Consider the following 26,527-nt stretch of genomic DNA (forward strand, 5'->3'; position numbering starts at 1 on the left):
ATCCATCCATCCTCTTCCGCTTATCCGAGGTCGGGTCGCGGAGGTAGCAGCTTAAGCAGAGAAGCCCAGACTTCCCTCTCCCCGGCCACTTCTTCCAGCTCTTCCGGGAGAATCCCAAGGCGTTCCCTGGCCAGCCGGGAGACATAGTCCCTCCAACGTGTCCTGGGTCTTCCCCGGGGCCTCCTCCCGGTTGGACGTGCCCGGAACACCTCACCAGGGAGGCGTCCAGGAGGCATCCTGATCAGATGCCTGAGCCACCTCATCTGATTCCTCTCGATGCGGAGGAGCAGTGGCTCTACTCTGAGCCCCTCCCGGATTACTGAGCTCCTCACCCTATCCTTAAGGGAAAGCCCAGACACCCTGCGAAGGAAACTCATTTCAGCCGCTTGTATTTGCGATCTCGTTCTTTCGGTCACTACCCATAGCTCATGACCATAGGTGAGGGTAGGAACGTAGATCGACTGGTAAATTGAGAGCTTTGCCTTATGGCTCAGCTCTTTTTTCACCACGACAGACCGATGCAGAGCCCGCATCACTGCGGATGCCGCACCGATCCGCCTGTCAATCTCACGATCCATTCTTCCCTCACTCGTGAACAAGACCCCGAGATACTTGAACTCCTCCACTTGGGGCAGGATCTCACCCCCAACCCTGAGAGGGCACTCCACCCTTTTCCGGCTGAGGACCATGGTCTCAGATTTGGAGGTGCTGATTCTCATCCCAGCCGCTTCACACTCAGCTGCGAACCGCTCCAGAGAGAGCTGAAGATCACGGCCTGATGAAGCAAACAGGACAACATCATCTGCAAAAAGCAGTGACCCAATCCTGAGTCCACCAAACCGGACCCCTTCAACACCCTGGCTGCGCCTAGAAATTCTGTCCATAAAAGTTATGAACAGAATCGGTGACAAAGGGCAGCTCTGGCGGAGTCCAACTCTCACTGGAAACGGGCTCGACTTACTGCCGGCAATGCGGACCAAGCTCTGACACCGGTTGTACAGGGACCGAACAGCTCTTATCAGGGGGTCCGGTAACCCATACTCCCAGAGCACCGCCCACAGGATTCTCCGAGGGACACGGTCGAACGCCTTTTTCAAGTCCACAAAGCACATGTAGACTGGTTGGGCAAACTCCCATGCACCCTCCAGGATCCTGCTAAGGGTGTAGAGCTGGTCCACTGTTCCGTGACGAAAACCACACTGTTCCTTCTGAATCCGAGGTTCGACTATCCGACGGACCCTCCTCTCCAGAACCCCCGAATAGACTTTTCCAGGGAGGCTGAGGAGTGTGATCACCACCCAATGCCAATCCAGAGGCACTGTCCCCGATGTCCATGCGATGTTTCAGAGACGTGTCAACCAAGACAGTCCTACAACATCCAGAGCCTTAAGGAACTTCGGGCGTATCTCATCCGCCCCGGGGCCCTGCCACCAAGGAGTTTTTTGACCACCTCGGTGACTTCAGTCCCAGAGATGGGAGAGCCCACCTCAGAGTCCCCAGGCTCTGCTTCCTCATTGAAAGGCATGTTAGTGGGATTGAGGAGGTCTTCGAAGTACTCCCCCCACCGACCCACAACGTCCCGAGTCGAGGTCAGCAGCGCACCATCCCCACCATATACAGTGTTGACACTGCACTGCTTCCCCTTCCTGAGACGCCGGACGGTGGACCAGAATCTCCTCGGCCGTCCGAAAGTCGCTCTCCATGGCCTCCAAACTCCTCCCATGCCAGAGTTTTGCCTCAGCAACAACCGGCCGCATTCCGCTTGGCCTGCCAGTACCTATCAGCTGCCCCCAGAGACCCACAGGACAAAAAAGTCCTATAGGACTCCTTCTTCAGCTTGACGGCATCCCTCACCGCCGTGTCCACCAACGGGTTTGGGATTGCCGCGACGGGCACCGACCCCCTTACAGCCACAGCTCCGGTCAGCCGCTTCAACAATAGAGGCACGGAACATGGCCCATTCGGACTCAATGTCCCCACCTCCCTCGGGGCGTGGTTGAAGTTCTGCCGAGGTGGGAGTTGAAGCTGCTTCTGACAGGGGACTCTGCCAGCCGTTCCCAGCAGACCCTCACAACACGTTTGGGCCTACCAGGTCTGACCGCATCTTCCCCACCATCGAAGCCAACTCACCACCAGGAGGTGATCAATTGACAGCTCCGCCCCTCTCTTCACCCGAGTGTCCAAGACATATGGCCGCAAGTCCGACGATACAACCACAAAGTCGATCATCGAACTGAGGCCTAGGGTGTCCTGGTGCCAAGTGCACATATGAACACCCTTATGCTTGAACATGGTGTTCGTTATGGACAATCCATGGCGAGCACAGAAGTCCAATAACAAAACACCGCTCGGGTTCAGATCGGGGCCATTACTCCCAATCACGCCCTTCCAGGTCTCACTGTCATTGCCCACGTGGGCATTGAAGTCTCCCAGCAAAACGAGGAAATCCCTAGAAAGTATGCCCTCTAGCACCCCCTCCAGAGACTCCAAAAAGGGTGGATACTCCAAACTGCTGTTCGGCGCATACGCACAAACAACAGTCAGGACCCTTCTCCCCACCCGAAGGCGGAGGGAAGCCACCCTCTCGTCCACTGGGGTAAACCCCAACGCGCGGGTATTTTGCTATATAAAATGATTGTCAATCATGTTACGTTATTATTAAAATGTTTCGTTTTCTTTTTCATTACTTCTTTAACACACTACTTCTCCGCTGCGAAGCGCGGGTATTTTGCTAGTACATTAATAAATACCAAATTGCTTTTATATTTTTTTTATAGATTGTCTGTTCTGTGGAGTGATTGAAATAATAAAAGGGTACCTAGTGTGGGTTAGATTGCTTCTTTCTTATAGGTTTATCCTATTGAGGGTCGCTTCTCAATAATTAAAACAACTGCGGTAACAGTAAGACATAGCTTAGTTATTAAGTTGCATATGACCAAAAGAATTGCACGTTTATGTGTGTTGTGAGGACAGCTGCATGTTTGTTAGTGCTGGTGTTAGTGAGTCCCTATGTATAGAATCTTATGTGGAGTACTGCAGAGTTACTAGCAACTGGCACCACTGTATGTATGTGTCTACAGCTGTGTCCTATGTGGAATACTGCCGAGTGATTGGCTATTGCCCCACTCGAAACTTTGTCTGGATAGAATTTCAGTGTATGTGTGTTTATCTATGTGTGTGTGTTAATCTTGAAGGTTGTGAGCATTAACGTACCCGGTAAGCCTCACAGACTTCATGATAATACAAACAGGTATACATCTCTTTTCTTCCGGGACTTCAGTTTTGTCCCACATCACAAAAATGTGCATGTTAGGCCAACTATTGACACTAAATTAAATGTGATATTAGTGACTATATGTGTCTTTATAAATGCTTTTCCTTTCAGTGAAACAGAATCCTTTAATGGTTACATCCTGTCCTGTCTTCATCCAGATGAGATCAGGAAAGGCTTTGTTTTATGGCAACTGTAAAATTGAAAAGGTAGGTTCACAAAGTAGATGGATGTACAGATGTTCGTATCAGGCCTGCTAGGCCAGAGATCAAGTACATGCAGGACATGAAGATACCAGACATTTAAGCCTAGAAGTTTATTTATTAGTTCTTGAAAAGTATGTTATGGTACAGTATATACATAAAAGAAGAAAATAAAAGATTACTGAACCCTAACTCCTCCATCGTTTTAGCGATACATTTTATTTCTTTCATGTATATTAAACCTAAAACACAAACTCATGTTATATAAAAATATGATTAAGTTATTCCTGTTCCATTGCCTTAAGAGGATAATACATCTCCAGACATAATTTTCCACTGTTTTAGTATAGTTCATTGCATGGTCAACAAAGGGAACTCTCTCTTCAAGAAATGCAAAGTCATATTTCATGGCGGCCTCCCACCTTTCCTCATTCTGCTTTACAAAAATTTCTTCAGCAGTTGGTTTGACCCTAAAAAGTCCTGACTCTTACATCCACCAGGGTAGGAGGGTATTGGCTATTTTATGATACTTGAATATATTCAGTTAATAAATAATAAAAGAGGGAACGCTGTTGCAACAAAATACAGAGAAAGAGACGGGTGGCACACTTTCAGATGCTTCCTCAGTGCTGGTTCATGATAAGAAATGATTTTAAAAAGTAGCAATTCTGTATTTGTATGTCACAGTATAAAGAAGTAAGTAAAACACTTAAAACTGATGCTTAGATATTTTATTAAAACAGATGATTTTTTTCAAAGTAAGATAATCTATACTTTAATATGTGTTGTGCAAATTTCTACTTTCATCTGAATCCCAATCCTATGGGGCTGGACAGAGACCTTTTGACTTTATCCTTTGACTGTAGTAACAGTGTGTTGATAATCTTAGACTCAAGCAACGCAATGAACTCTGCAGATGGAATTTTGCACCTCCTACTCACACTGTGCCTGTGCATAATGATACTGGTCTTTATTCAGAGAAAGTGACAGAAATGCTCCCACACTTATGGCAAAAGCTGTCTTAAGAAATATTGATTATATTATCAAGAGTATTTTGTAAACATTTTAGCTTTTAATTATTGACATACATATAAAGAGGTTATGTAAAAGACATATTTTTCATGTGTTTGGTAACCCACACCGTACAGTAGATGTCTAGTATTACAATGCCATGCTTGGTAGATTCAGATATTTCTTTGTTCAGAACAATTGAAAGAGAAAGCTGAGTAAAGAGGGCATTGGGGAAAGGCATTAGATGCTTGGGAATCGTTTCATTTTGGTGTCTCTTCACTTTCTTTGGCTGCTTGCTGATCAAAGTAATTCATGTGCCTCTTGACCCAAGCGTATTTTGGATTGGCACACACTCTTTTTCCATTTTCAGCAACAAGTCTGCAATGCAAAATATGAAGATAATAATTTTGAAAAAAATAGGTAAAGGTTATTTTTCACTCTGAAACCACAAGAATAAAGTTAGAGACACAATATTTTACAATTTGGGTAATTCAGTTAATCGAATATATACAGTATAAAAAAATCATGTCCTTACCTAACCAGTCCTATCAAACAGGAAAGGATTGGTATGTGTTTCTTGTTTCTATTTATATGCATTGTTTGTTAACCTCTCTTTTTGTTATTTTCGGTATTATTACTTTCCTGTATACATAGTATAGAGAAAGTATAGTAATCACAAAAAAATTCGACCTCATGATTTTGATGAATCTCCACATTTCATGTGCTCCTGAACACATTTTGACCATTTTTGCAAACATGTGTGTGTCTGTGTGTATGTAAAGAAACACGATAACTTTGAGCTAGAAAATAGAAATTTGCATATGGGTATATGCAGCCCTGTTGGGTCCCGCAGGTACCGCCAGGGGGCACTGTGTTTGGGACTCCTGAGCCCATATGGGCAACATATTCATCACACCCAGAAGTGCAGCCGGAACTCAGGGATCTTAGGAACCTAGAGCAACCACCACTCAGTGGCCAGAGTCACGTGGGAGGAGGACAAAGCTTGGTGAGGAGGAGTGGTGGTAGAAGAAGAAGTGTGTTGTGTGTCTTTGCTTGTGCTTTTGGGACTGTGTTGGGCCTGTGGGACACGGGGAAGACGTGCCCCACGGCTGAAGAGAAAATAAAAAGTCTTTCATTTTATACGTGCCTCTGTGTCAGTCTGTGCCGGGTCGGGTGCTATATAGCGCCTTTATCACAGCTGTTAGTTAGGGTAAGAAACACATAGATATAGAATTTCACCTTAAACGGATAACTGGAAATGATATCTTGACAGGTTTCAACACTATTACATATGTATTACTCCGTTATATAAAAGAGATAAATAATTAAAATTTTGTGTGATCATTACTTATCTTTAGATATAAAATTTGACCTTGATCAGATTGACCGGAATGGTATATTACTGATCATGAAATTTCATTTTGATTGGATTACCGGAAGTAGTTATTTGCCATATAAACTTGTATAATAAACAAAGATAAGTGATTGAAATTTTGTAAGAAACACACAGATATGAAGTTTCATTATAAATGGACAACCAGAAGTGGTATCTACTTTACCTGAACAGGTATAAGGAAAGTTGAGTGGAGAACAATTCAGAATTTTTTATGCTTTATTTGTCATGCTTTACAAAAGACTGGCAAATTTGCATTCATCAATGGCCTTAACAAAAAAACTAACTATATAAAGTATACAGAAGTATACTTCCAACGTTTGGTATCATTGTGACATCTGGTATAATAAAAGTCTTGTAGGATAAATGTTTTTATTTTGTGTCTGCCTTTTTCACCTAGAACTAGGGATTTTCTAGAATTTACCCCAACAATATGATTTCTTGACAGTTGTTGAAGCAGACACACACACGCACACACAGACATAATTGCAAAAATGGTCAAAACGTGTTCAGGAGTGCATGAAACGTAGAGATTCATCAAAATCTCCAGGTCGAATTTTTTCACAATTGCTGTACTTTCTCTGTACTACGTATACAAGAAAGTTAAAGAAATGTACTCTTAGCCAAACGCTGTTATCCAGCAATGCAATGAAACTATTATATGAAGTAGTTGAGAGGGGAACAAAATAAGGTAGCATCTGTGGTCTTACATGAGATTCTGCTCTTGCCAGTGCTCGTATTTAGGTTTTGTGTGCACCAATGAAGGCTTCCTCCCATCAGACCCAGCACACTCCTTCTGCCTGATGAAAATTGCAGTCCGCTCTTTGTCACTGCTGCAAGGTTGCAGATGAGATGAAAATATGGGGCAGAAAAAATGTTTTTATATATACTAAAGCACCTTTCTTTCAGGCTTTCTTTTTGCAAAGTGAATTCACTTGAATCACTGGCTTGTCACTAATAACGGACAAAAGTGGCTCAGGCCTGACCCTATGCTGTCGGATAAGCCTAAGAGCATACTGCATATCTCAGCAGAGATTTCACAGATATTTTTGAGAAGCAAATTGTAGTTAAACACTGAAAACTCCATGCAGGATGTGAAGACATAGTAAACTTTATTTTGTAAAGTCTATCATTATTATTTAAATAATGTGTGTGTGTGTTTGTGTGTATTTACAATTTAACATATGTACTTGGGTGAAAAGCTTCATTTCAAATTATAATAAAAATAGAAAATGTGTTTCTTACATTACACCCAGGTTTGGACAGTCATCTCGAAGGTTCATATAACCGACAAAAAAGTTCCTCGGAACTGGTCTTTGCTGGAAGTTGAAGCAACACTCATCTGGCTTATTTGCATTAAAATCTAAAATGTAAGTATATCAACAAAATGATCAAAGTTATTTTGAAGCATTGCATTCATACTTAGCAAATGACATTTTTATTACGTACGTTGCATCTACTGCAATTGAACACCATCTCACTACAACAAATACTACTTGTTTTATAAATCCATCCCATTAATAAGGAAAGAACTAAAAATTTCAGTGCAGTCTGCTATTATTGTTAAAGACACTCAGAGGAAAGTGTGCATTACAAGAGAAAATCCTGCCAGTTAAAGACCAACACACTAAAATATTCAATTTGTCTGTATCAGGAAGCTTTAAAAAGACAGTATGAAGTCTGACAAAGTGGTTTGAATCGTTTTTAACATCTGTGGTTTTGTGGTACTTTACCCAGCTTTACTTAAGAGAATACTTTTACTTAAATACTTTGACTTTACTTAAGAATAGCTTTTACATGGAGAGTGATATTTAAAAAAAATAATCTGCACTGCTTGAGAATTGAATGGCTGGCTCTAAATGAAAGTAAATTTTCCTTTAAATTTAGTTTCAATTACTTTGTTTTGCTGTTAGATGATTTGCATAATCTTTATTGCTTTATTCTTGCAGTCTGATAAAAGCACACATTTTACCAGACAGAGAGAGAAGGAGCTGCTGTGCAGATGGCACCCCAGCCACACAGCAAAGCCACTGATGTACCCTAATAAAGTCAAATACCATGAACAATTAGGAAAAGAGTGCCATTCAGTAAATAAGGAGGCCAGTGTCGCACATTGTAATTTATACACTTTGCAATATTATTATAAATAACACAGAATTCTCAAACCTACTTATTTAAAATCGCCTAACCACTTTAACACCCATCTAATACAACAATACGTCTTTATTTTATAGTCAAATGCATTGAAAAGCTTTACACCTTTGTCTGAAAAACACATTACGGCTTTCTCTTCATTCAACTATGAATCTGTACTGCTGCCTTAGAGGAGTAACAAGCTGACTTTTATCCCTAACCCAATGGTGGTCTGTGTGGGGCTTGAATGTTCTTCCTTTGTATGAGTGGAATTCATCCATAAAAGAAGATATGCAGATTAGTGGAGCTTAGCTAGTGACTCTAAACTGGCTGGGTGTGGGTTTGCCCTCTGATCTCTCACCCAGGATTGTCTTTCTAACTTTCACCCAGGGCTGCCAACATAGGTTGTAGGATGAAAAGTAAATAAACCGGTATTTGAAGATTAAAAACATTAAAAATGGAGAAGATTTCATTAGCACTTAATTTGAGTAAATACACATTTTACATTTATCATCATATATATATCTATAACCACTGATTGTATAAGTAACAGCAGCCTGAAGTGCTTTGAAAAACCAAACCCATGCTTGTTTTCTGATTCAAAGCAAATTTTTAATAAACACTATTTTGTTGTGTCAGAATTCCTTTTTCCTTAAAAGGGTTGTGCAGTGACAGTGCCAGTGCTGCCAGCATCAGAGGCACAGACAGCCTCTAGAGAGATGACAGTCCATCACCCTGTCTAATTACATCCACTCTCACTCAGACTGAACCAAATTCAAGTCATCAATTTACTCAAGCAAAAATGTTAAAGCTGGTGCCCGGGCCAGGAATTGAATTGAATCGTCACACTGTCTCATCTCTAACTTTCACTCACTGCCCTGCAGCTGCCTAGTCTCTCTGAGCAGACCTCTTCTCATCATCTCATTTTCTAGCACGTAGGACTCATGCATGTTTGTGTTCAATATTCATCCAACATTCTTCATTTTTACAGAGAATTATAGAATTTAAACTGAATAGGCTTATTAATAATCATATGAATATTATTAGAAGCTTCACTTCTTTAGGTGCCTTCACTATGTGATCAGAACACCAGTACACTTGTGAATAACCCGACTGCATTACAGTGAAGACCCCGATGGCAGAACACCTCCTAACATGCTGAGCACAGTGTTATAGTATACAGTACAGATCTTAAACAGACACTTACGTTGAGCTAACACTTCTGAGCATACGGTTCCAAGAATAAGAGCCACTGCGACCAAGAAGCAAGATTGCATCTTCATTTCTCTAGATTTGTAGACTGGCTGTCAAATCGTCACTAAGCTGCTCTAGACCCTAGCCACCTTTTAAAGGTTTTCACCAAGCTTTTTTTTTTTTTTTTTTTTGTGTTCTTTGCCATTACCATGTCAGGCTGAATTAATGATTTAGTGGAAAAAAAAAACCTACAACATTAAGTGTTCTTCTGGTGATGTCTGTTGTTAAAAAAAGCACCTGGTGCTTGGGCAGGAAGTTATCAGTTTTGTTAACTGCATTGTCTATTGATAACTGAATATGTGTTTATTGTTCAACACATATTGTTCTAACAATACTCTAATGTATCACACTCTTTTATTTTTTGTGTTCTCTTCACGACTGACATCCATCCATCCATTATCCAACCCGCTATACCCTAACACCCAATCCCAGCTAACACAGGGAGCAAGGCAGGAAACAAACCCTGGGCAAGGTGCCAGCCCACCGCAGGGCGACTGATACACATGTTAACATCCATCCATTTTCTGTCTCGCTCATTCAATTCAGGGCTTTTCTTGTCACCATGAACTCATGATGGGAAATGGCCCTGGACATTTGAAACCTGCTCAGTCCAGTTCAGAGGTGACAGATAGCCAGAGGCTACGGATTGAACAGACAGGATTACTGCAGGACAGACCACTGAAACCACTCACAATGTGCATGGGATGAAAACTTTAGTGCTTAGAGAAAAAGTTCACATATATACAGAGAGAAAAAGATGACTCTTATTATTATTATTATTATTATTATTATTATTATTACTAGAATATGACTTGTATAGTACTTGTATGGTGCCTATGAATTCTGCATCTAGAATTTTACAAATTGCAGTTGCCCCTAAATACTAACAAGATGCACACACTGAGTGAGTAAAATGAATCACAAAATGTGCACAGATCAGTTTACCTGTACTCTGTTTTAAATTGGAAGTATTTCCAATAACAGTACATTAAATTAAAAATATATACTGATATGTAATAAAATATGGTGAACATCCTTAAATTGTCTTTTCAAATCTCCTCTGTGTTGGACTGTATTGCCAGTAGATATCTTTACTTTAATCCTTCTAAACTGCTGCTGGGGGCCTTGTTGTTCTGGACGTATTCTGTCTCTAGGCATGTCAGAGGACTGGGACTGTGTGAAGTGGGGTCTAGCCTCACGTGGGGAGGCAAAATGGGGGGGAGAGAGAGAAAGAGAGCAAGTTATTTCTAATCTATTCTTTTTACCCCACAATTGTAAGTGCCAACACAATAATAGGCTTCATAGCCAAAACTCCTGGAAAAATTGGATATTAAGGTTAAAGCTATCTTATGTAATAATTCATCCATCCATAATCCAACTTGCTATATCCTAACTACAGGGTCACAGGTGTCTGCCGGAGCCAATCCCAGCCAACACAGGGCGCAAGGCAGGAAACAAACCCCGGGCAGGGCGCCAGCCCAGTGCAGCTTATGTAATAATTTACTACCTTAATTTAAGACTATAAAATGTCAATAAAATTTCAGAAGCAATGTCTCTATGACCAAACAATGAACTTTATGAACTGGAATGTGAAAGGTCTCAATCACAAATTAAAGAGAAAGAAAATATTGTTTCACCTAACAAGTCTAAACTCCAAGGTAGTATTTTTACAGGAGACTCACTATTGACCTGCTCTCATGCAGCAAACGCTTCAGATCCTTTCCTGTAGGGACAAAGCGGTTAAGAAACAGTTTCATCCAAAGAACTCTAAACGCACTCAATCAGTCCATCAAGTGCTCCTTGTAGAACACTTTGTACCTGTAAGTACAATTACCTCACTGTAAACTTGCGATACAGTTATAATATTGCACAACCTCAGCCACTTTATAAAGCGTGTATTTATATATGATGACCATATCATTTTTAAGATGAAATGCAGCAAAATATGTTTATTATATTATACAGATAAAATTTTAACTTCATTTAAATAATCTAAATTGTTAATAATTAAACATGTGAGGACATGGTGCTGCTGCGCTAGCGAGGAGCTGGTGCTCTGTTTACAGATAGTTCCTACCTCGTGCTGTATTCTTTCTGGGGCTGGTGCGACACTGGAAGGAAAGATGGATAGAATAATTAAACATGTACTATGAAGATATTTCAATGTTTCCTAAAAGTTTTGAAGAATCGGCATTCTAAGCTTACAGATGGCTTAATATCTATTACAGAGCTGATTGTGTTTAGATTGGGTATTTAGAGAAAGAAAAGTAAGAACACGCATGGTGCAGCAAGCATCTTGTGTGAAACATGAACAATTACTGCGTCACTGTGTTCCCATGTTTAATAACATGCTTTAACTCCTATCATAATGAAAATGATATCAAGTATACATCTCAGTATTTTAATTATTCTGAGAATTGTAATATGTAATGGATTCTGTGTCCTATCGGAGGAAGAGAAAGCCCATTTAAGAAGCACATAGTGATTCACACACACAGAGCACATACAAGATCAAATACAAAACAAAACATTTAACGTGCTACTTTAGTTATGATGGGATTTGAGAAACTAGTAAATTAAATGATTTTAAGATTAAGTTAATGATGTTCTACTTTAATGGCAAAATAAACTATGTGATTAAAGTGGAAATTTCAAAATTAAAGTTTTATGCTGAGATGCTGATACTCTCAGTGCAGAGGAACTGGATAAACCTCTGTTACTCTCAGAATTACTAGATGCTATAAACCCACTTCAGAATGGGAAAGCATCAGGCCCTGGTGGCTACCCTGCTGAATTTTATAAAAAAAATGTCAATTAAGTTAGCTCCCCTTTTATGAGCAACATTTATAGAAGCCAAAGAAAATAAAACTCTACCTCAAACGTTTCACTATCATTAATTACCATCTTTCCTAAGAAAAATAAGGACTTATTATAATGTGCATTATACACACCAATCTCACTTCTGAATAATGATGCTAAAATACTCTCCAAAGTTCTAGCTAAAAGGACTAAGAAAGTGCTTCCTTCTGTAATATCACAAGACCAAACCAGATGTATTAAAGGCAGACACTTTGCTTCCAATCTTCAACACTTGTTTAATGTCATATATTCACCCATGATGTGTAACAACCCAGAGATCTTATTATCTTTGGATTCAGAAAAAGCATTTGATATTGCTGAATGGGACTATTTATTCACTATGGAGCACATCCCTACATACCAGTCCAGAAGCTTCAGCGTGTATTAGCAACATTATTTCAAAGTATTTCGAACTAGAACGTGGTACTAGACAAGGATGCCCCCTGACACCACTGCTGTTTGCAATTGCCATTGAGCCATTGGTTGCTCAATTTTGAAATGCATCTGAGATAAAGAAAAGGTCTTGAACAGAAAATATCACTGTATGTAGATGATATGATACTATATATATCAGATCCACAAAATTCTGTGCCTGCAGTCCTAACAGCACTAACAGAATATCAAAAGATATCTGGACTCAAAATTAATTTAAATAAAAGTGTACTTTTTCCAATGAACTCCCTAGCATGCAACATTAAATAAAAGTGTGTTTTTTCAGGTGAACTCTATAGCACACAACATTAAATTGGACATCTTCCCTTTTATCATCACACATCAGTTTAAATACTTAGGGTTAAACATTGCATGTAAATGTAAAGCTCTTTTTCAACAAAAATTTGCTGTCTGCATGGAAAAACTTTAACAAGACATGCATAGATGGTCTAACCTCCATCTCACTTTAGCAGGGAGAATTAACACTGTGAAGATGAATATCCTTCTTTGGGCTCTTTTTCTATTTCAAAGCATCCCCATATACATTAACAAATTATTTTTTAAAGAAATTAGATTCAATCATAACCTCATTTATTCAAAACATCCACATATACAACGACCTAAAGAAGAAGCTGGCATGGCTCTACCTGACTTTCAGTTTTATTACTGGGTGGCAATTTATTTAAGCTATGAAAACCTGGACATTGCCATAAAACACACAGAAACTTGGTCTGCAAAAGAAATAAAATCGTGCAGTATTTCTTTATATTCCTTGCTTTGTACCCCATAATTTGTTGTCAATATACTAGCAGCCTAATTGTCCGTCATTCACTTAGAATATGGAACCAATGTAGGAAGCACTTCAAGACAGAAAAGCTTTTATCTGTGGCACCTCTACACAATAACCACATTTTGCCCCCCTCTCAGACTTACACAGTTTTAAATGTTTGGAAAATGTACAGGATTAATATAGATAATGTCTTTGCATCCAATGAACAATTACACTCCAAATTTAGCTTCCCATCAACACAATTTTTTTACCATAGAGTCTGAAATAGAGACCATGCACCTTTACATAGTAACTGATGATACAGAAATCACATTAAAATCCCATCACCCATAAACTTTGCTCTATTAAGTCTACTGGAACCCTAGTCGCATCAAGGAGTCTTCTGTTTTTAGATCCTTGGAGCAGTCAATTTTTCAGATGATGCTAATGTATTTATTAATTAAAAGTAAATAAGGATATGACTTATTCTTAAGAAACAATGGATTGGTATACTTGGCTGAAAAAAATCTTCATATTTGCTGTATCATTCATTCTTACCAGTGAGAGGTGTTTTTTGGGCTCTTTGGAAAATACCAGCTTAGGGGGAAAAACTCTGTCACTCTTAAAACAGACTCTCCAAATGTGTCCAGCTTTGTGGCCCAGTAAAGTGACACTGCACAGTTTTAGCAGACAAGCATTAGTATTCAGAGAAGACACCCTTGCTCATTTTCACCTTGAACTTCTCTTAATCTTTTATTTGCAGAATATATTGTGGTAAACATTTTACAATAGCAATATAATCAAAACATCCTGAGATTCACCAGATAGTGTTAGTGGTTGCGAATTGATCTTTGAGCACTGAAATATAAGGTATGAGGAGGAGAATATTCATTAAAATCTGATGAATATAATTCTTATAATAATTTAATTATTTATGTGAATAAAAAATGGTATTTTAAATCAAGCACATTATAAATTAAAACTGAAACTTGTTATACTTACATTGAAATATGCACTAAAATTCATCCACATTGCTATCTAGGAGACAAGTTACATCATCCTGACTAATGTTTATTAGCTCATAAGCGGAAAAGATTCACTCTGTTACTAATATCTAATGAATTAATCATTCTGTCCCTAGAATGCTGGTGACTTTAACCAGGTGAAAAGTGGAACAAACAAGCATCTATTAACATGTTCCACTCGTCCACAACAAGCTGGACCATCTCTATTGAAATGTGAATACCTCTAAATGTAAACCTGTGGTACAATTGGACAGGTCTGACCACATCTTTCTGCCAACTACAAGTCTGTGATTAACAGCATCAGTTCTCTTATTATCTAAGCCAGCTGATCTTATGTGTATTTAGCTTGTAGTGGCAGCAGGGTGGAACTGATCTCCCGACCAAGTTGGTAGGATTCCTGTCTGTGCAAAACCCCCATGACATGGATGGATAAGGGAAGAATGGATATCAGAACTGTATGCTCCCTCAATCTGGTAGGTGGCAGCATCCTGGGCCTGGTGCACCCACGTGCATACCAGTAGGGCAACCTGGGTATCATGGTTCCAGAGTACAACCCTGCCGGATGCCATGGGTACTGACGGGGGGAGGTTTTTGTAGTAAGCATCCCTATTTGGACTGGGGTTTGTCCAAACATGAGGCACTAACTCGGTGGGTTTCTATCCTCTCAAACCTACACAGCATTTAATCTTTTGAAAATGTCTGGGGTTAAAACGCTTAGTGAACTGTATATAGATAATGGTGTTGCATCTTATAAACAATGATGCTTCAAATTTAACTTCCCAGCAGCACAATTTTTCCACTACTTTTAATTCAGAAATTCTGATAAAATATCCTACCCATCCATTTCTATTCCAGAAGAAATCCTGATCAGTCTTGAAGACTCCGACAGCATCTCAATGATATATAAAAACATATTAACGTCTCTTCCTTCAAAGATCCAAGGGTACGGTGGGGAAAACATCTTTCACTTATTATCTCAGGAAAGGAGTGGAAGGCAGTCATGTATAGAATACACTCAAGCTCCATATGCACAAAGCATACAATTATTCACCTTAGAATCTTTTATCAATCACATTTTTCTTGTTTAAAATTGTCCAAAATGTATCCAGGGCAAGATTCAACCTGTGAACGTTGCAATCAAGCTCCAGCCTCACTGGGCCATGTGTTTTGGAATTGCACCAAATTAACATCATTTTGGACAAAAATCTCTGCAGGTCTATCAGACAATTTTGGTATCACAATCACTCCTAACCCATTAACAGCTGTGTCTGGTGTACTCACAGGTGGGTTTATAGTGATATCATTGCTTACACCACACGACTCGCACGTGGAAGAGTGCCAGCCCATCTGTTATAAGTCAGCAGGTAACTGATGTTAATATTCTACATGAAATTGGAAAATGGTTAAATTCTTGCTTAAAGGATACTGTATGGAAAGATCTAATTAGTAAACTTTTAGAATATGCATTTTTATTTGGGCAAAAAGGACAATTTCCCTACTTTGTTTTTGTTGTTTTTATTTTTCTAACTATTTTTTCCCATACGGTTGGCTCGAGCTCACTTTCACTCAGGTGAGGGGGTCGAATTCAATTTTGTTGCTTTACTTTTTTTTTAACTTTCTATTTTTTCTTTTCGATTTTGTTTTATATGAAGCAATTTGTTGCATACAATTTGTTCAACTTGATTGTATGCATGGTATTTATTTTTCTTCCAAAAAAAAATTCTCTTTACTATATAAGGTGTTCTAAAAAATCTTATGTGCCTTTTCAGATTGAATTAAGTCACTCAGTGCATCTATGTTAGACAAAAGACAAGACTTAACCTGGTATGAAGGCTATTTCTCTTATAGTTGAGACATTTGCATTTGCTCCCATTCCTCATCAGTCTGTCAGAAGATTATCTCAGTTCTTTCAGATCGGAAAGTTTAACCTATAACTGTAAATTCTAAAATAGGCTGAACAAGATCTGAGATTGAGAGAGTGCTACCCTGGTCAACAAATCTTTGGCGAATGAAGCTCCTCTATAATGATGTTAGGGTAGGGGTGTGGGGTGGGTGGTCAGGGTATGGTTTCTGTTGTAAATGATCTGATTCATTTAATCGAATTTATTATACTGGAAATATTTTATAGTTAGATAGAACTTTACTTGTCTCATTTGTCCTGAGATGGAAATTTGGCTTTTTACACAAGCTCTAACCTCCTCCTCCTCCTCCTTCTCTTTAACTAGTGATCCTAATGTGTTGAAAGTGACTATATGGGTATTTCCCTCCATTATTATGCCCTGTCCTGTCTTTATCTAGATTCATTTATATTTATGGCATCTCCAAAATTGAAAAAGCAGATTCATGAAGTAGATGGGTGTACAGCTGTGCATGTCAGGCCTGCTAGACCACAGAAATCCAATACATGCAGGACATGAAGATACCAGACATATAAGTCAAGAAGTTTATTTATAAGTTCTTGAAAAGTATACTATGGTACAGTATATACATAGAAGAAGAAAATCAAAGATTACTGATACCCAACCCCTTTATCTTTAAATTGATACATTTTATTACTTTCATATATATTTAACCCAAAACACAAACTCAGGTTACTGTATATACAAATATGATTAGCGTATTCCTGTTCCATTGCCTTAAGGTGATGATACATCTCCAGACATAATTTTACGCTGTTATAGTATAGTTCAGTGCTTGAACAACAAAGGGAACTCTCTCTTCAGAAGTCAAATTTCATGGGGGCTTCCCACCTTTCCTCATTCTACTTTACAGACATTTATTCAGCAGTTGGTTTGACACTAAAAAGTCCCAACTCTCACCTCCACCAGGGTATGAGGGCATTGGCTCTTTTATAATATTTGAATATATTCAGTCAATAAATAATTTTATCAAAAAGAGGGAACACTGTTGCAACATAATACAGAGAAAGAGACAGAGAGGGAGGCACACTCACACTTGTCGTAGTCACATTCAGATGCTTCCTCAGTGTTGGCATATGATCACAAAAAATACTAAAAAGTGGCAACTCTGTATTTGTATGTTTACAGTGCATATAATGCAAACATGTACAGTAAGATCACAACAACATAAAGAAGTGAGAGAAACATTTAATTTAAAATTGACATTTAGACACGTTAATAAAGTGAATGATTTTTTCCAAGTAAGATAATCTATAATCTATAATCCTTAAAATGTGTTGTGCAAATTACCACTTTCATCTGAATCCCAGTCCTATGGGGCTGGATAGAGACCTTTTAACTTTATTCTGTGACTATAGTAACAGTGTGTTGATAATCTTAGACTCTCGCAAAACATTGAACTCTGCAAACGGAAATTTGTTTCCAAACTTATACTCAAAGAAAATTCCAGAAATATTCTCTCTCATACAGCAAAGACTGTCTTAAGAGATATTGATTTTATTATCAAAACAATCTTTTATAAACATTATTAGTATGTTAATGGAAGCATACTTTTAAGCAAGACAAACAAAACCCACATTTCTCCTGTGCTTGGTTACCCAGATCGACCAGTAGATGTCTAATATTACGATGCCATGCTTGTTTGATTCTTATATTCCATTATTTTGAACAATTTAAATAGAAAGCTGAGTAAAGGGAGCATTGCGGAGCTGCATTAGACTTATGAATCTTTTCATTTAGGTGTCTTTTCTTTATTTAGTCACTGCTTTCTGATCAAAGTAATTCATGTGCTTCTTGACCCAAGCGACGTCTGGATTGGCACACACTTTTCTTTTATTTGCAGCAATGAGTCTGTAAAATACAGAATGTGAGGTTAATCATGGTTAACAAAATGAAGAAAAGCTAGTTTTATGCTGAAATCACAAGAAGAAAATTAAAGCTACAACATTTTACCATTTGCTGACTCCAGTTAATCAAACGTATTGATAGAAAATCATCTCCTCACCCATCAAAGAGAAAAAGGTTGGCATGTGTTTACTATTTTGCATTTACAGGTATTGTTTGTTAACCTCTGCGGTGGGCTGGCGCCCTGCCCGGGGTTTGTTTCCTGCCTTGCACCCTGTGTTGGCTGGGATTGGCTCCAGCAGACCCCCGTGACCCTGTAGTTAGGATATAGTGGGTTGAATAATGGATGGATGTTTGTTAACCTTCCTTTTTTGGTAGTTTTTGGTATTATTTTATTCCAAAACATTCTGTTTCCTCACACAACCTCATGTATTGTTTGTTTGGTATTTTATTTTATTCTTAATACTTGACTGACTAACCTTTTTTGTACATTCTGAAGTTCTCGTCTGCTGTGTCATTTCCACTGTTTATTATAAAATTTAGTTTCTTAACTACAACTACTCCTTAATTCCAAAAAAAAAAAAAGTTTGGATAGTATGGAAAATTGTAATAAAAAACAAAAAATAATTGATTTGTTAATTGTGCAGTTTAGCCTGTAAAGGAGTGATCTGTAAATTCTATAGTTTAGCCTATAATTTCATGAAAATATCACATTCATGTACCTGAACCCTAACCCTAACCCTAACCCTAAATTAAGCTGCAATGACCATTTTGTATTATGTCCCTGTTTTATAATGTCCACATGTATAAGAAAAAATAAACCCCTTTCATCACTCTGATGTAGTTTTTAAACTGACATCATAGAACGGCACGTTCTCTAAAATATGCATTGTGAAATGTAATGGAGAATCATTGTGTGTTGTCATTTTTTTAAACCAGCCAGTGACACCACCTCTTTGGTCGAGCATCCTCAGGTTGATTCCTGTGCCTAAGTGTTGTCCATGTGGAGTGTGTGTGTGTTGTCCCCATGACAAATGTGTTCGGGTAATTCATGATTGTAACTTGGCCTTCTGTGAGTGTGACTGCTTATGTACGCAGGGTTGCCCTGCAATGAATCGGTGACCTGTCGAGCGTCGACTCTGGAGACTCAGCACCAACAACTCTGAACAGGATCAGGAGGGTTCATTAAAATATATCTTGAATTTCAAGAAAGCATTTTGGCTGATTGAGCTAACACACATTTGTAAGTGAAATACTTTTTTAATCCACACTTTGTAAGTAAAATATGATGAATGTCTATAACCTTGCAATAAAAGATATTGGTGTCTCGTCTTGTAAAATTTACATTTGAGCAGCAGATGTGTATTTGACTAAAAACACAGATACAGCCCATACAGCGCCAAATTATTTTTGAATGATAGTACTTTAATGCGGTAAACATCAGTATCCTGCTTTATTCTTATTGTCTAACAGCCACACTTAATAAACCAATCTAAGAGAGCACTGTATATCTAAATACAAATTTTGGTGATGTTTTCAAGATGAAAGCTACTCTTAAACAACAAACACCATACAAAGAAAAGAAATTTTGTTTTGTAAACTATTTTTTTAATCTTTACCTCGTAAGCTTAAATGTTAGGAAAAGTATCTCTTGGGATGAAAGGAATAAATAAAAAATGAGAGTAACATGAAGTAAAAGTCTGCAGTAAATGTGGATTTGTTTAATGTAAAAGCAACAAGAACGCTGATTCATCAGATGATGAGCACTTTTAAAAATGGTGGACATGGCAGTCTGTATTCTTTCTTATAATACAATACAATACAATACAGTTTATTTTTGTATAGCCCAAAATCACACAGGAAGTGCCGCAATGGGCTTTAACAGGCCCTGCCTCTTGACAGCCCCCCAGCCTTGACTCTCTGAATGTATTGCTTTGGGCTTCACACATTTTAAACAGCAGCAAGCGTCACTAAGGAGCCATTCTTTGTTATTGCTCGAGAGTAACATGTATCTGCTCAAAAGCACTTGGGATTTCCAAAATGCAGTCCTCTTGTTGCATAGACACATTTTACACAAATAATTCTTTCTTCATAACAGAATTGCTCAACAGACTGCACAATTTGCAATGCCCATCATTAATATGTCAGTAATGTGTGTATTTGTGTGTAAGTTCATTTCAGTACATTCAGCTTCATTTCAAATTTGAATTGAAATAGAATTGTTTTATTTCCTTACATCACACCCAGGTTTGGACAGTCATCTTGAGTTGCTTTATAACCAACCAAAAGTTTCCTCGGTATTGGAGTTGTCTGAAACTTGAAGCAGCAGACTTCTGGCTTTTGTGCATTATTCACTGAAAAGTGAAAACAAGAAGAAGATGAGAAACGTTCATTTGAAAGAAACCCTAGAATTATTTTAATTGTTACACTGCATCTACTGCTATTGCGCACCATCTGACACAACAAACACTACTTGTTTTCTAAGCTGAGGGCACCTTGCCAGAGATGATCCTGCCAGTTAAAGTCCAAGACTGGAAAATGTAATATTTCCATTTTGTTTTTATGTGAATACGTTAAAAGCGGGTAAGAAATTTCATGGTGTAGCAGGTATTGTTTTTAATGTGGTGGCTTAGTGGAAATTTACAATGCTTTACTTAAGAAGAGTAATTTTTACATGAACAGAATGATATTCTGAAAAATATTCTGCACTGCTTCACAGAGACATGGCTGACCGTAATGAATGCACGTTTTCTTTTATTTACTTTAGATTGCTTTTAAGTGATTCTTTATTGCTTTGATCTTGCAGTTTTTTATCTAACAGAGAGAGAGAAGAGGCTGCGGTGCAGATGACACCACGGTCACAAAGCAAAGCAGCTGATGTTCCCTAATAAACTCAAGGGGCATGAACAATTCTGAATAGAGTGCCATTCACTAAATTAGGAGCTCAGTGTAGCACATCTTAATTTATACATTTAGAAGCATATTTTCATAATATAAACCTAATCAAACTCAAGGCCACATTAGCGCCAAGAGTCTCCGCTGGTATTGCTGGGCTCAATGAAGCTACCAACTCTGAACAGGTCACCTGCCCATCACAGGGTCTGTTCATGAAAACTCAGCGCCACCTCACACGGGATCAATCCAGAGTTGCCAACTAAAGCAATCTGCACATCTTTGGGAGGAAAACAAACACAGCGTAGTCACTGAACAAGGCAACCTGTATTTGAAGATAAACAAATGTGAAAAGATAAAGGCTATACAGGTTTTGTTCACTTTCTTTGTGTAAATACATTTTTATATTCATGAATCTATGCTTATTTTAATGAACAGCTACTTAAAAAAAGGATTGGGCAGACTTTACTCACTGCTGATTGCTTAAGCAATGGTAGCGTGAAGCGCTTTGAAAAACCAAAGCCATGCATGTTTTCTGATTAAAAGCAAATATTTCATAATCATTATTTTGGTGTGGCAGAATTTTAAACCTCCTTTTTTGCTTTAATGGGTTGTGGAGAGTCGGAGCCAGTGCTGCCAGCATCATTGGCATAGACAGCCTTTGGAGAAATGCCACCCCGTCTACTTAAATCCATACGCACTCAGGCTGCACCAAATTCATCTCACCAATTTACCCAAACAAAAATGTTTAAGACGGCGCCCGGGCCAGGAATCGAATCCATGTCCTGTTTCTATTTCATTAAGAATTTATTTTCATCTCTAATTTTCACTTGCTGCCCTGCAGCTGCCTTGACTCATAGCAGACCTCCAATGGACTCCTCTCATTTTTGGCACATCTGACTTATATTTGTTTATGTACAATATTCATCAAAGATTCTTCATTTTTATAAAGAATTATAGACTTTGCACTGAATAGGCATGTCAATAATCTTCTGACTATTATTAGAAGCTTCACTTCTTTAAGGTGCCTTCACTATGCGATAAGAACACCAGTACACTTGTGAATAATCCGACCGTGTTACAATGAAGACCCCGATGGCAGAACACCTCCTGACACGCTGAGCGCAGCTTTATAATATACAGTACAGATCTTAAACAGACACTTACGTTGAGCTAACACTTCTGAGCATACTGTTCCAAGAATAAGAACCACGGCGACCAAGAAGCAAGATTGCACCCTCATTTCTGTTGATTTGTAGACTGGTTGCTGTTGATTATTACCCAGTTTTCACTAAGCTGCTTTGGACTCTGGCCACCTTTTAAAGGGTCTGACCAAGGGGTTTTTTCTGGTTCTTTGCTAACACCACAGGAGGTTAGTTAATGGTTTAATGGAAAAAATGTATATTCAAAACAAGCATTCTTCTGGTGATGAGTTTAACTAAAAAAAGCACATGGTGCTTTAACAGGAAATTGAGTAATCAGTTTTGTTAACCTCACTGTCTGTTGCAAAGCGAATATAAAAAATCTTCATCACTATAAATATTTTTTTAGTTCTTTAAATGTGTGTGTTTCTTACTCAATGATGGAGTGGCATTGTTAAAACAATACTCTAATGTATGACACTCCTTTACTTTGTGTGTTCTCTTCACAACTGACATCCATCCATTTTCTAACCCAACCTTTAAGTATTTGCGAGTAACGTTTTTTTGAAAGGAACCCACTAATACCAATTTGTTCTTTTTTAATTAATGATATATCATAGATACATATTTTATTATACCTACCGGTACTTAACTTTTATCGACATTTATCTAACTCTATATTTATTTTTCTCTCTTCACAATGTAGTTTAAGTTCATTTGTTTGGGTTTCAATAGATGTATTTTTCATATTTTCGATTCTTGTTTTTTTTTCACATCTTCGCGCCCCACATGTTGAGAACCACTGTTCTAACCCAGGGGTCCTCAATCCCAGTCCCGGAGAGCCGCAGTGGCTGCAGGTTTTTGTTCTGACCTGGTTGCTTAATTAGACAGCAATTCTTGCCAATAAAGCACTAACAAGCTATGAAATTAAATTAACTCTGCTATGTCAGGTCATTCTCATATCCTAGATTTTCTTTCCCTTTCTATCATGCAAATGATTTGAAAGCTAAAATGGACGAGTAATTCTCAATCCTTCACTTTTTTCTCTTCATTTTTCTTCCAAGTATTTAATTAAACCCAATAGTGCAGATAAATACACACAGGTGTAAATGTAAATAAGCTAAATGGAGAAATGCTGCTCTCTCTTGTCATTTGCATGTTATTGATTATAAGGAGCAATTAAAATAGCTGTTTAAGACAAAATTAAGCAATAAGGGCTCAAAATCACTAAAGTGAAGCAGAAGTGTTACTTTAGCAATAAGTGCTTTTTATTAAGCAACTGGGTTGGAGCAAAAACCTGCAGCCACTGCGGCTCTCCAGGACCGTGATTGAGGACCCCTGTTCTAACTCACTCGATTCAGGGTTTGTCCTGGCACCACTAAACTCATGATAGGAAATGGCCCTTGGCATCTGAAACCTTCCCAGTCCAGTTCAGAGATCATAGATGGTCAGAGCCTACAAAATGGACAATAGACAGGATCCACTGCAGGACACATTCACACAGACAGCTAAATTTTCTCACAATAAGCTAATTTAGAGCCTAAACACACACATATTTGGGATGAGCTCAGAGACAAAAAGAAAAGGGAGAAGAAGGTGACTGTTATTATTAGAATACTGCTTACAAAATTATAAGATGTTCAACACCAAAGAATAAATGAATAGGAATTTTGTTCAGGCATGCAACAATGACCCATATAATATTTATAATTTAAGTCACACTGTTCTGGTCTGAGGGCAGCACAATGGTGTAGCAGTTACATTGCTACCTTACAAAAAGGAGGCCAGGGTTTGCATCCCTGTGTGGTGTTTGCATGTTCTCCTGTGTCCATAGGGGTTTCCTGTGAGTGTTCCAGTTTCCTGTTACAGTGCAAAAAAATACAGGTCAGGTTAATTGGCATTGGTGAATCGTCACTGGGGTGTGTGTGTGTGTGTTTTCCAAGCAACAAACTAATGCCCTGTCCAGGTGTTGTCCTTGCTTTGTGCCCAGTTTGTTTTTATTTGAAAAGAAAACAGCGTTCCAAAATGAGCCATACAACAATAAACGAAATCCTAATGTTCACATTACATTCTCAAACCCTTTTTGCCCAGTTCAAGATCATTGGAAAGCAGTGCCTAATCTGGGAATACTGTTCAGAGAATAATGGACAGGGTCACCAGTCAATCGCAGGACCCACTCACCCATATTGGGCCAGTTTAGAGTCACCAGTTAACCAAACTTGCACACTTTTAGGGATTTGAAAGTAAAACCTTAGTACCAGGAGGAAAAGATCAAGGTTCAAACCTAAAATGCTGTATCTGTGAGGCAGCAGTGTTTACCACAGCACCATAATCCTTCCCTTCTAATTTTTAGTTACATAAAGTTACATGTCTTTCAGAGCAGTTTGAATGATGAATAAGTACGCTAAAAACGTGTGCCTAATAATGTGAAGACCCCCCTCGTGCTGTCAAAACAGATCTAATGCGTCAAGGCTTGGACTCCATAAGACATCGGAAAGTGCCCTGTGGTATCTGGCACCAAGACGTTAGCAGCAGTCATGAGATGAGGCCTCCATCAATCAGACTTGTTTTTCCAGCACATCCCACAGATGCTCGATTGGGTTAAGATCTGGAAAATTTGGACATCAACTGAACACCTTGAACTCTTTGTCATGTTCCTCAAATCATTCCTGAACAAGTTTTGCAATGTGACAGTGCACATTACCTCACGGAAAGAGGCCATTGCCATCAGGGAATACCATTGCCATGAAGGGGTGTACGTGGTTTGCAAGAATTTTAAGGTAATTGATACGTGTCAAAGTAACATCCACATGAGTGCCAGGACCCAAGGTTTCCAAGCAGAACATTGTCCAGATCATCACATTTCCTCTGTCAGCTTGCCTACTTGCAATAGTGCATTTAGCTGTCATCTCTTGCCCAGATAACCAATGCATGCACACCTGATTGTCCACATTGTCTAAAGAAAACATGGTTCGTTACACCAGGCCAGCTTCTTCAATTGCACCACAGTCCATTTCTGATGCTTATGCTTTCGGTGGTAGACAGGAGGCAGCATTTGAATTGAATTTTTTTAAATAAGATATACACCAATCAGAGCCAACATTAAAACCACTGACAGGTGAAATGAATAACATTGATTATCTTGTTACAATGGCACCTATCAACTGGTGGGATATATTAGGAAGCAAGTGATGAGTCAGTTCTTGAAGGTGATGTGTTGGAAGCAGGAAAAATGGGCACCCATAAGGATGTGAGTGACTTTGACAAAGGACAAATTGTGCTGGCTAGACAACTGGGTCAGAGCATCTCCAAAACAGCAGGTTATTATTATTCAGTTCTTAAGAAACAGCTTTATAGAATGGAAAGAAGGTGAAAAATCTTAATCTTTACTGTATTAATTATTCTCACCAGTGGGAGGTGTCTGTTGGGCTAACTGGTAATTAGTTCCCTTAGTGTACCGCAGGTAGAGGAATAACTATGACTAAATAGGGTGTTGTAGTTTTGTGCAACTATTATTCTTAAACAGACTTGTCACAAAAGTACAACTTTGTGGCACAGTCAAATGATACTGACCAGTTTAAGCACTGTTCACAGAAAACACTCTTTTTCACTGTTACCTTGAACTCCAAAATCTTCAAATCATTTTTTACTTGTAGAATATATTGACATAAACAACTTACATCTCTGTTTATATAAAATCCAATGTCTGTCTGTCTGTCTGCTTTTCACGAGAGAACTACTTAACGGATTTAGATTAGGTTTTCTTCTAGAATTTGCTTGAACATTCCAGTTGGTTTTGCGACCTCTCTCGTCGCACTATGTATCATAGTTCACTTGCGGTACCGATTTATTAGTGTGAATCTGGGAGAGGTGCATTTAATCGAGAGAAGGGGGCGGGGTCCTCCTCACTCACGCGCCAGCCTCGGGCCATACCTTTACCTCCACTTAGCTAGTGAACGTTAGAACTACTTAACGGATTTAGATCGGGAGGAGGACCCCGCCCCCTCCTCTCGATTAAATGCATCTCTCCCGGATTTAGATCGGGTTTTTTCTATAATTTACTTGACATTCCAGTTGATTTTGTGACTTCTCTCATTGTGCTAAATTCACTTGCGGCAGCATTTTATTTGTGCTAATCTGAAACAGAGGCTGAGGGGAGGGGGAAGCGTGACATCAGGAGTGGGGAGCTGGGCTGGGCCGGGCCATCCTCACTCACGCGCCAGCCTCCATTTGAACTGCTCTACCTCTGGCCATGTTTTGGAGTGGACCATACCTCCGCTTACCTAGCGATACCTGCTTGTTTATTGATTTTTAAAGTCTGTCCTACGCTACGCAGGTGGAGCCGCGGGGAATGGCTAGTTCGAAATGTAATAAGAATT

The 26,527-nt window shown here is 38.9% G+C and overlaps 2 protein-coding genes across 2 annotated transcripts; both read right to left on the bottom strand.

Moving 5' to 3' along the window:
* Window positions 1–3,572: 3,572 nt before the first annotated feature.
* LOC120527707 (C-C motif chemokine 4 homolog) lies at window positions 3,573–9,341 on the bottom strand. Its single transcript, XM_039751434.1, has 3 exons — window positions 9,219–9,341; window positions 7,124–7,241; window positions 3,573–4,863 (listed from the first exon to the last, which is right to left on the bottom strand). The coding sequence occupies exons 1-3, from the start codon at window positions 9,292–9,294 to the stop codon at window positions 4,746–4,748; spliced, it is 312 nt and encodes a 103-aa protein (XP_039607368.1). The 5' UTR covers window positions 9,295–9,341; the 3' UTR covers window positions 3,573–4,745.
* A 7,423-nt stretch (window positions 9,342–16,764) lies between these two features.
* LOC120528616 (C-C motif chemokine 18-like) lies at window positions 16,765–22,379 on the bottom strand. Its single transcript, XM_039752787.1, has 3 exons — window positions 22,174–22,379; window positions 20,351–20,468; window positions 16,765–18,120 (listed from the first exon to the last, which is right to left on the bottom strand). Exons 1-3 carry the CDS (start codon window positions 22,247–22,249, stop codon window positions 18,021–18,023), a joined length of 294 nt encoding a protein of 97 aa, XP_039608721.1. The 5' UTR covers window positions 22,250–22,379; the 3' UTR covers window positions 16,765–18,020.
* Window positions 22,380–26,527: the final 4,148 nt, after the last annotated feature.

Source organism: Polypterus senegalus, chromosome 4, assembly GCF_016835505.1.
Source record: "Polypterus senegalus isolate Bchr_013 chromosome 4, ASM1683550v1, whole genome shotgun sequence".
Lineage (NCBI taxonomy): Eukaryota > Metazoa > Chordata > Cladistia > Polypteriformes > Polypteridae > Polypterus > Polypterus senegalus.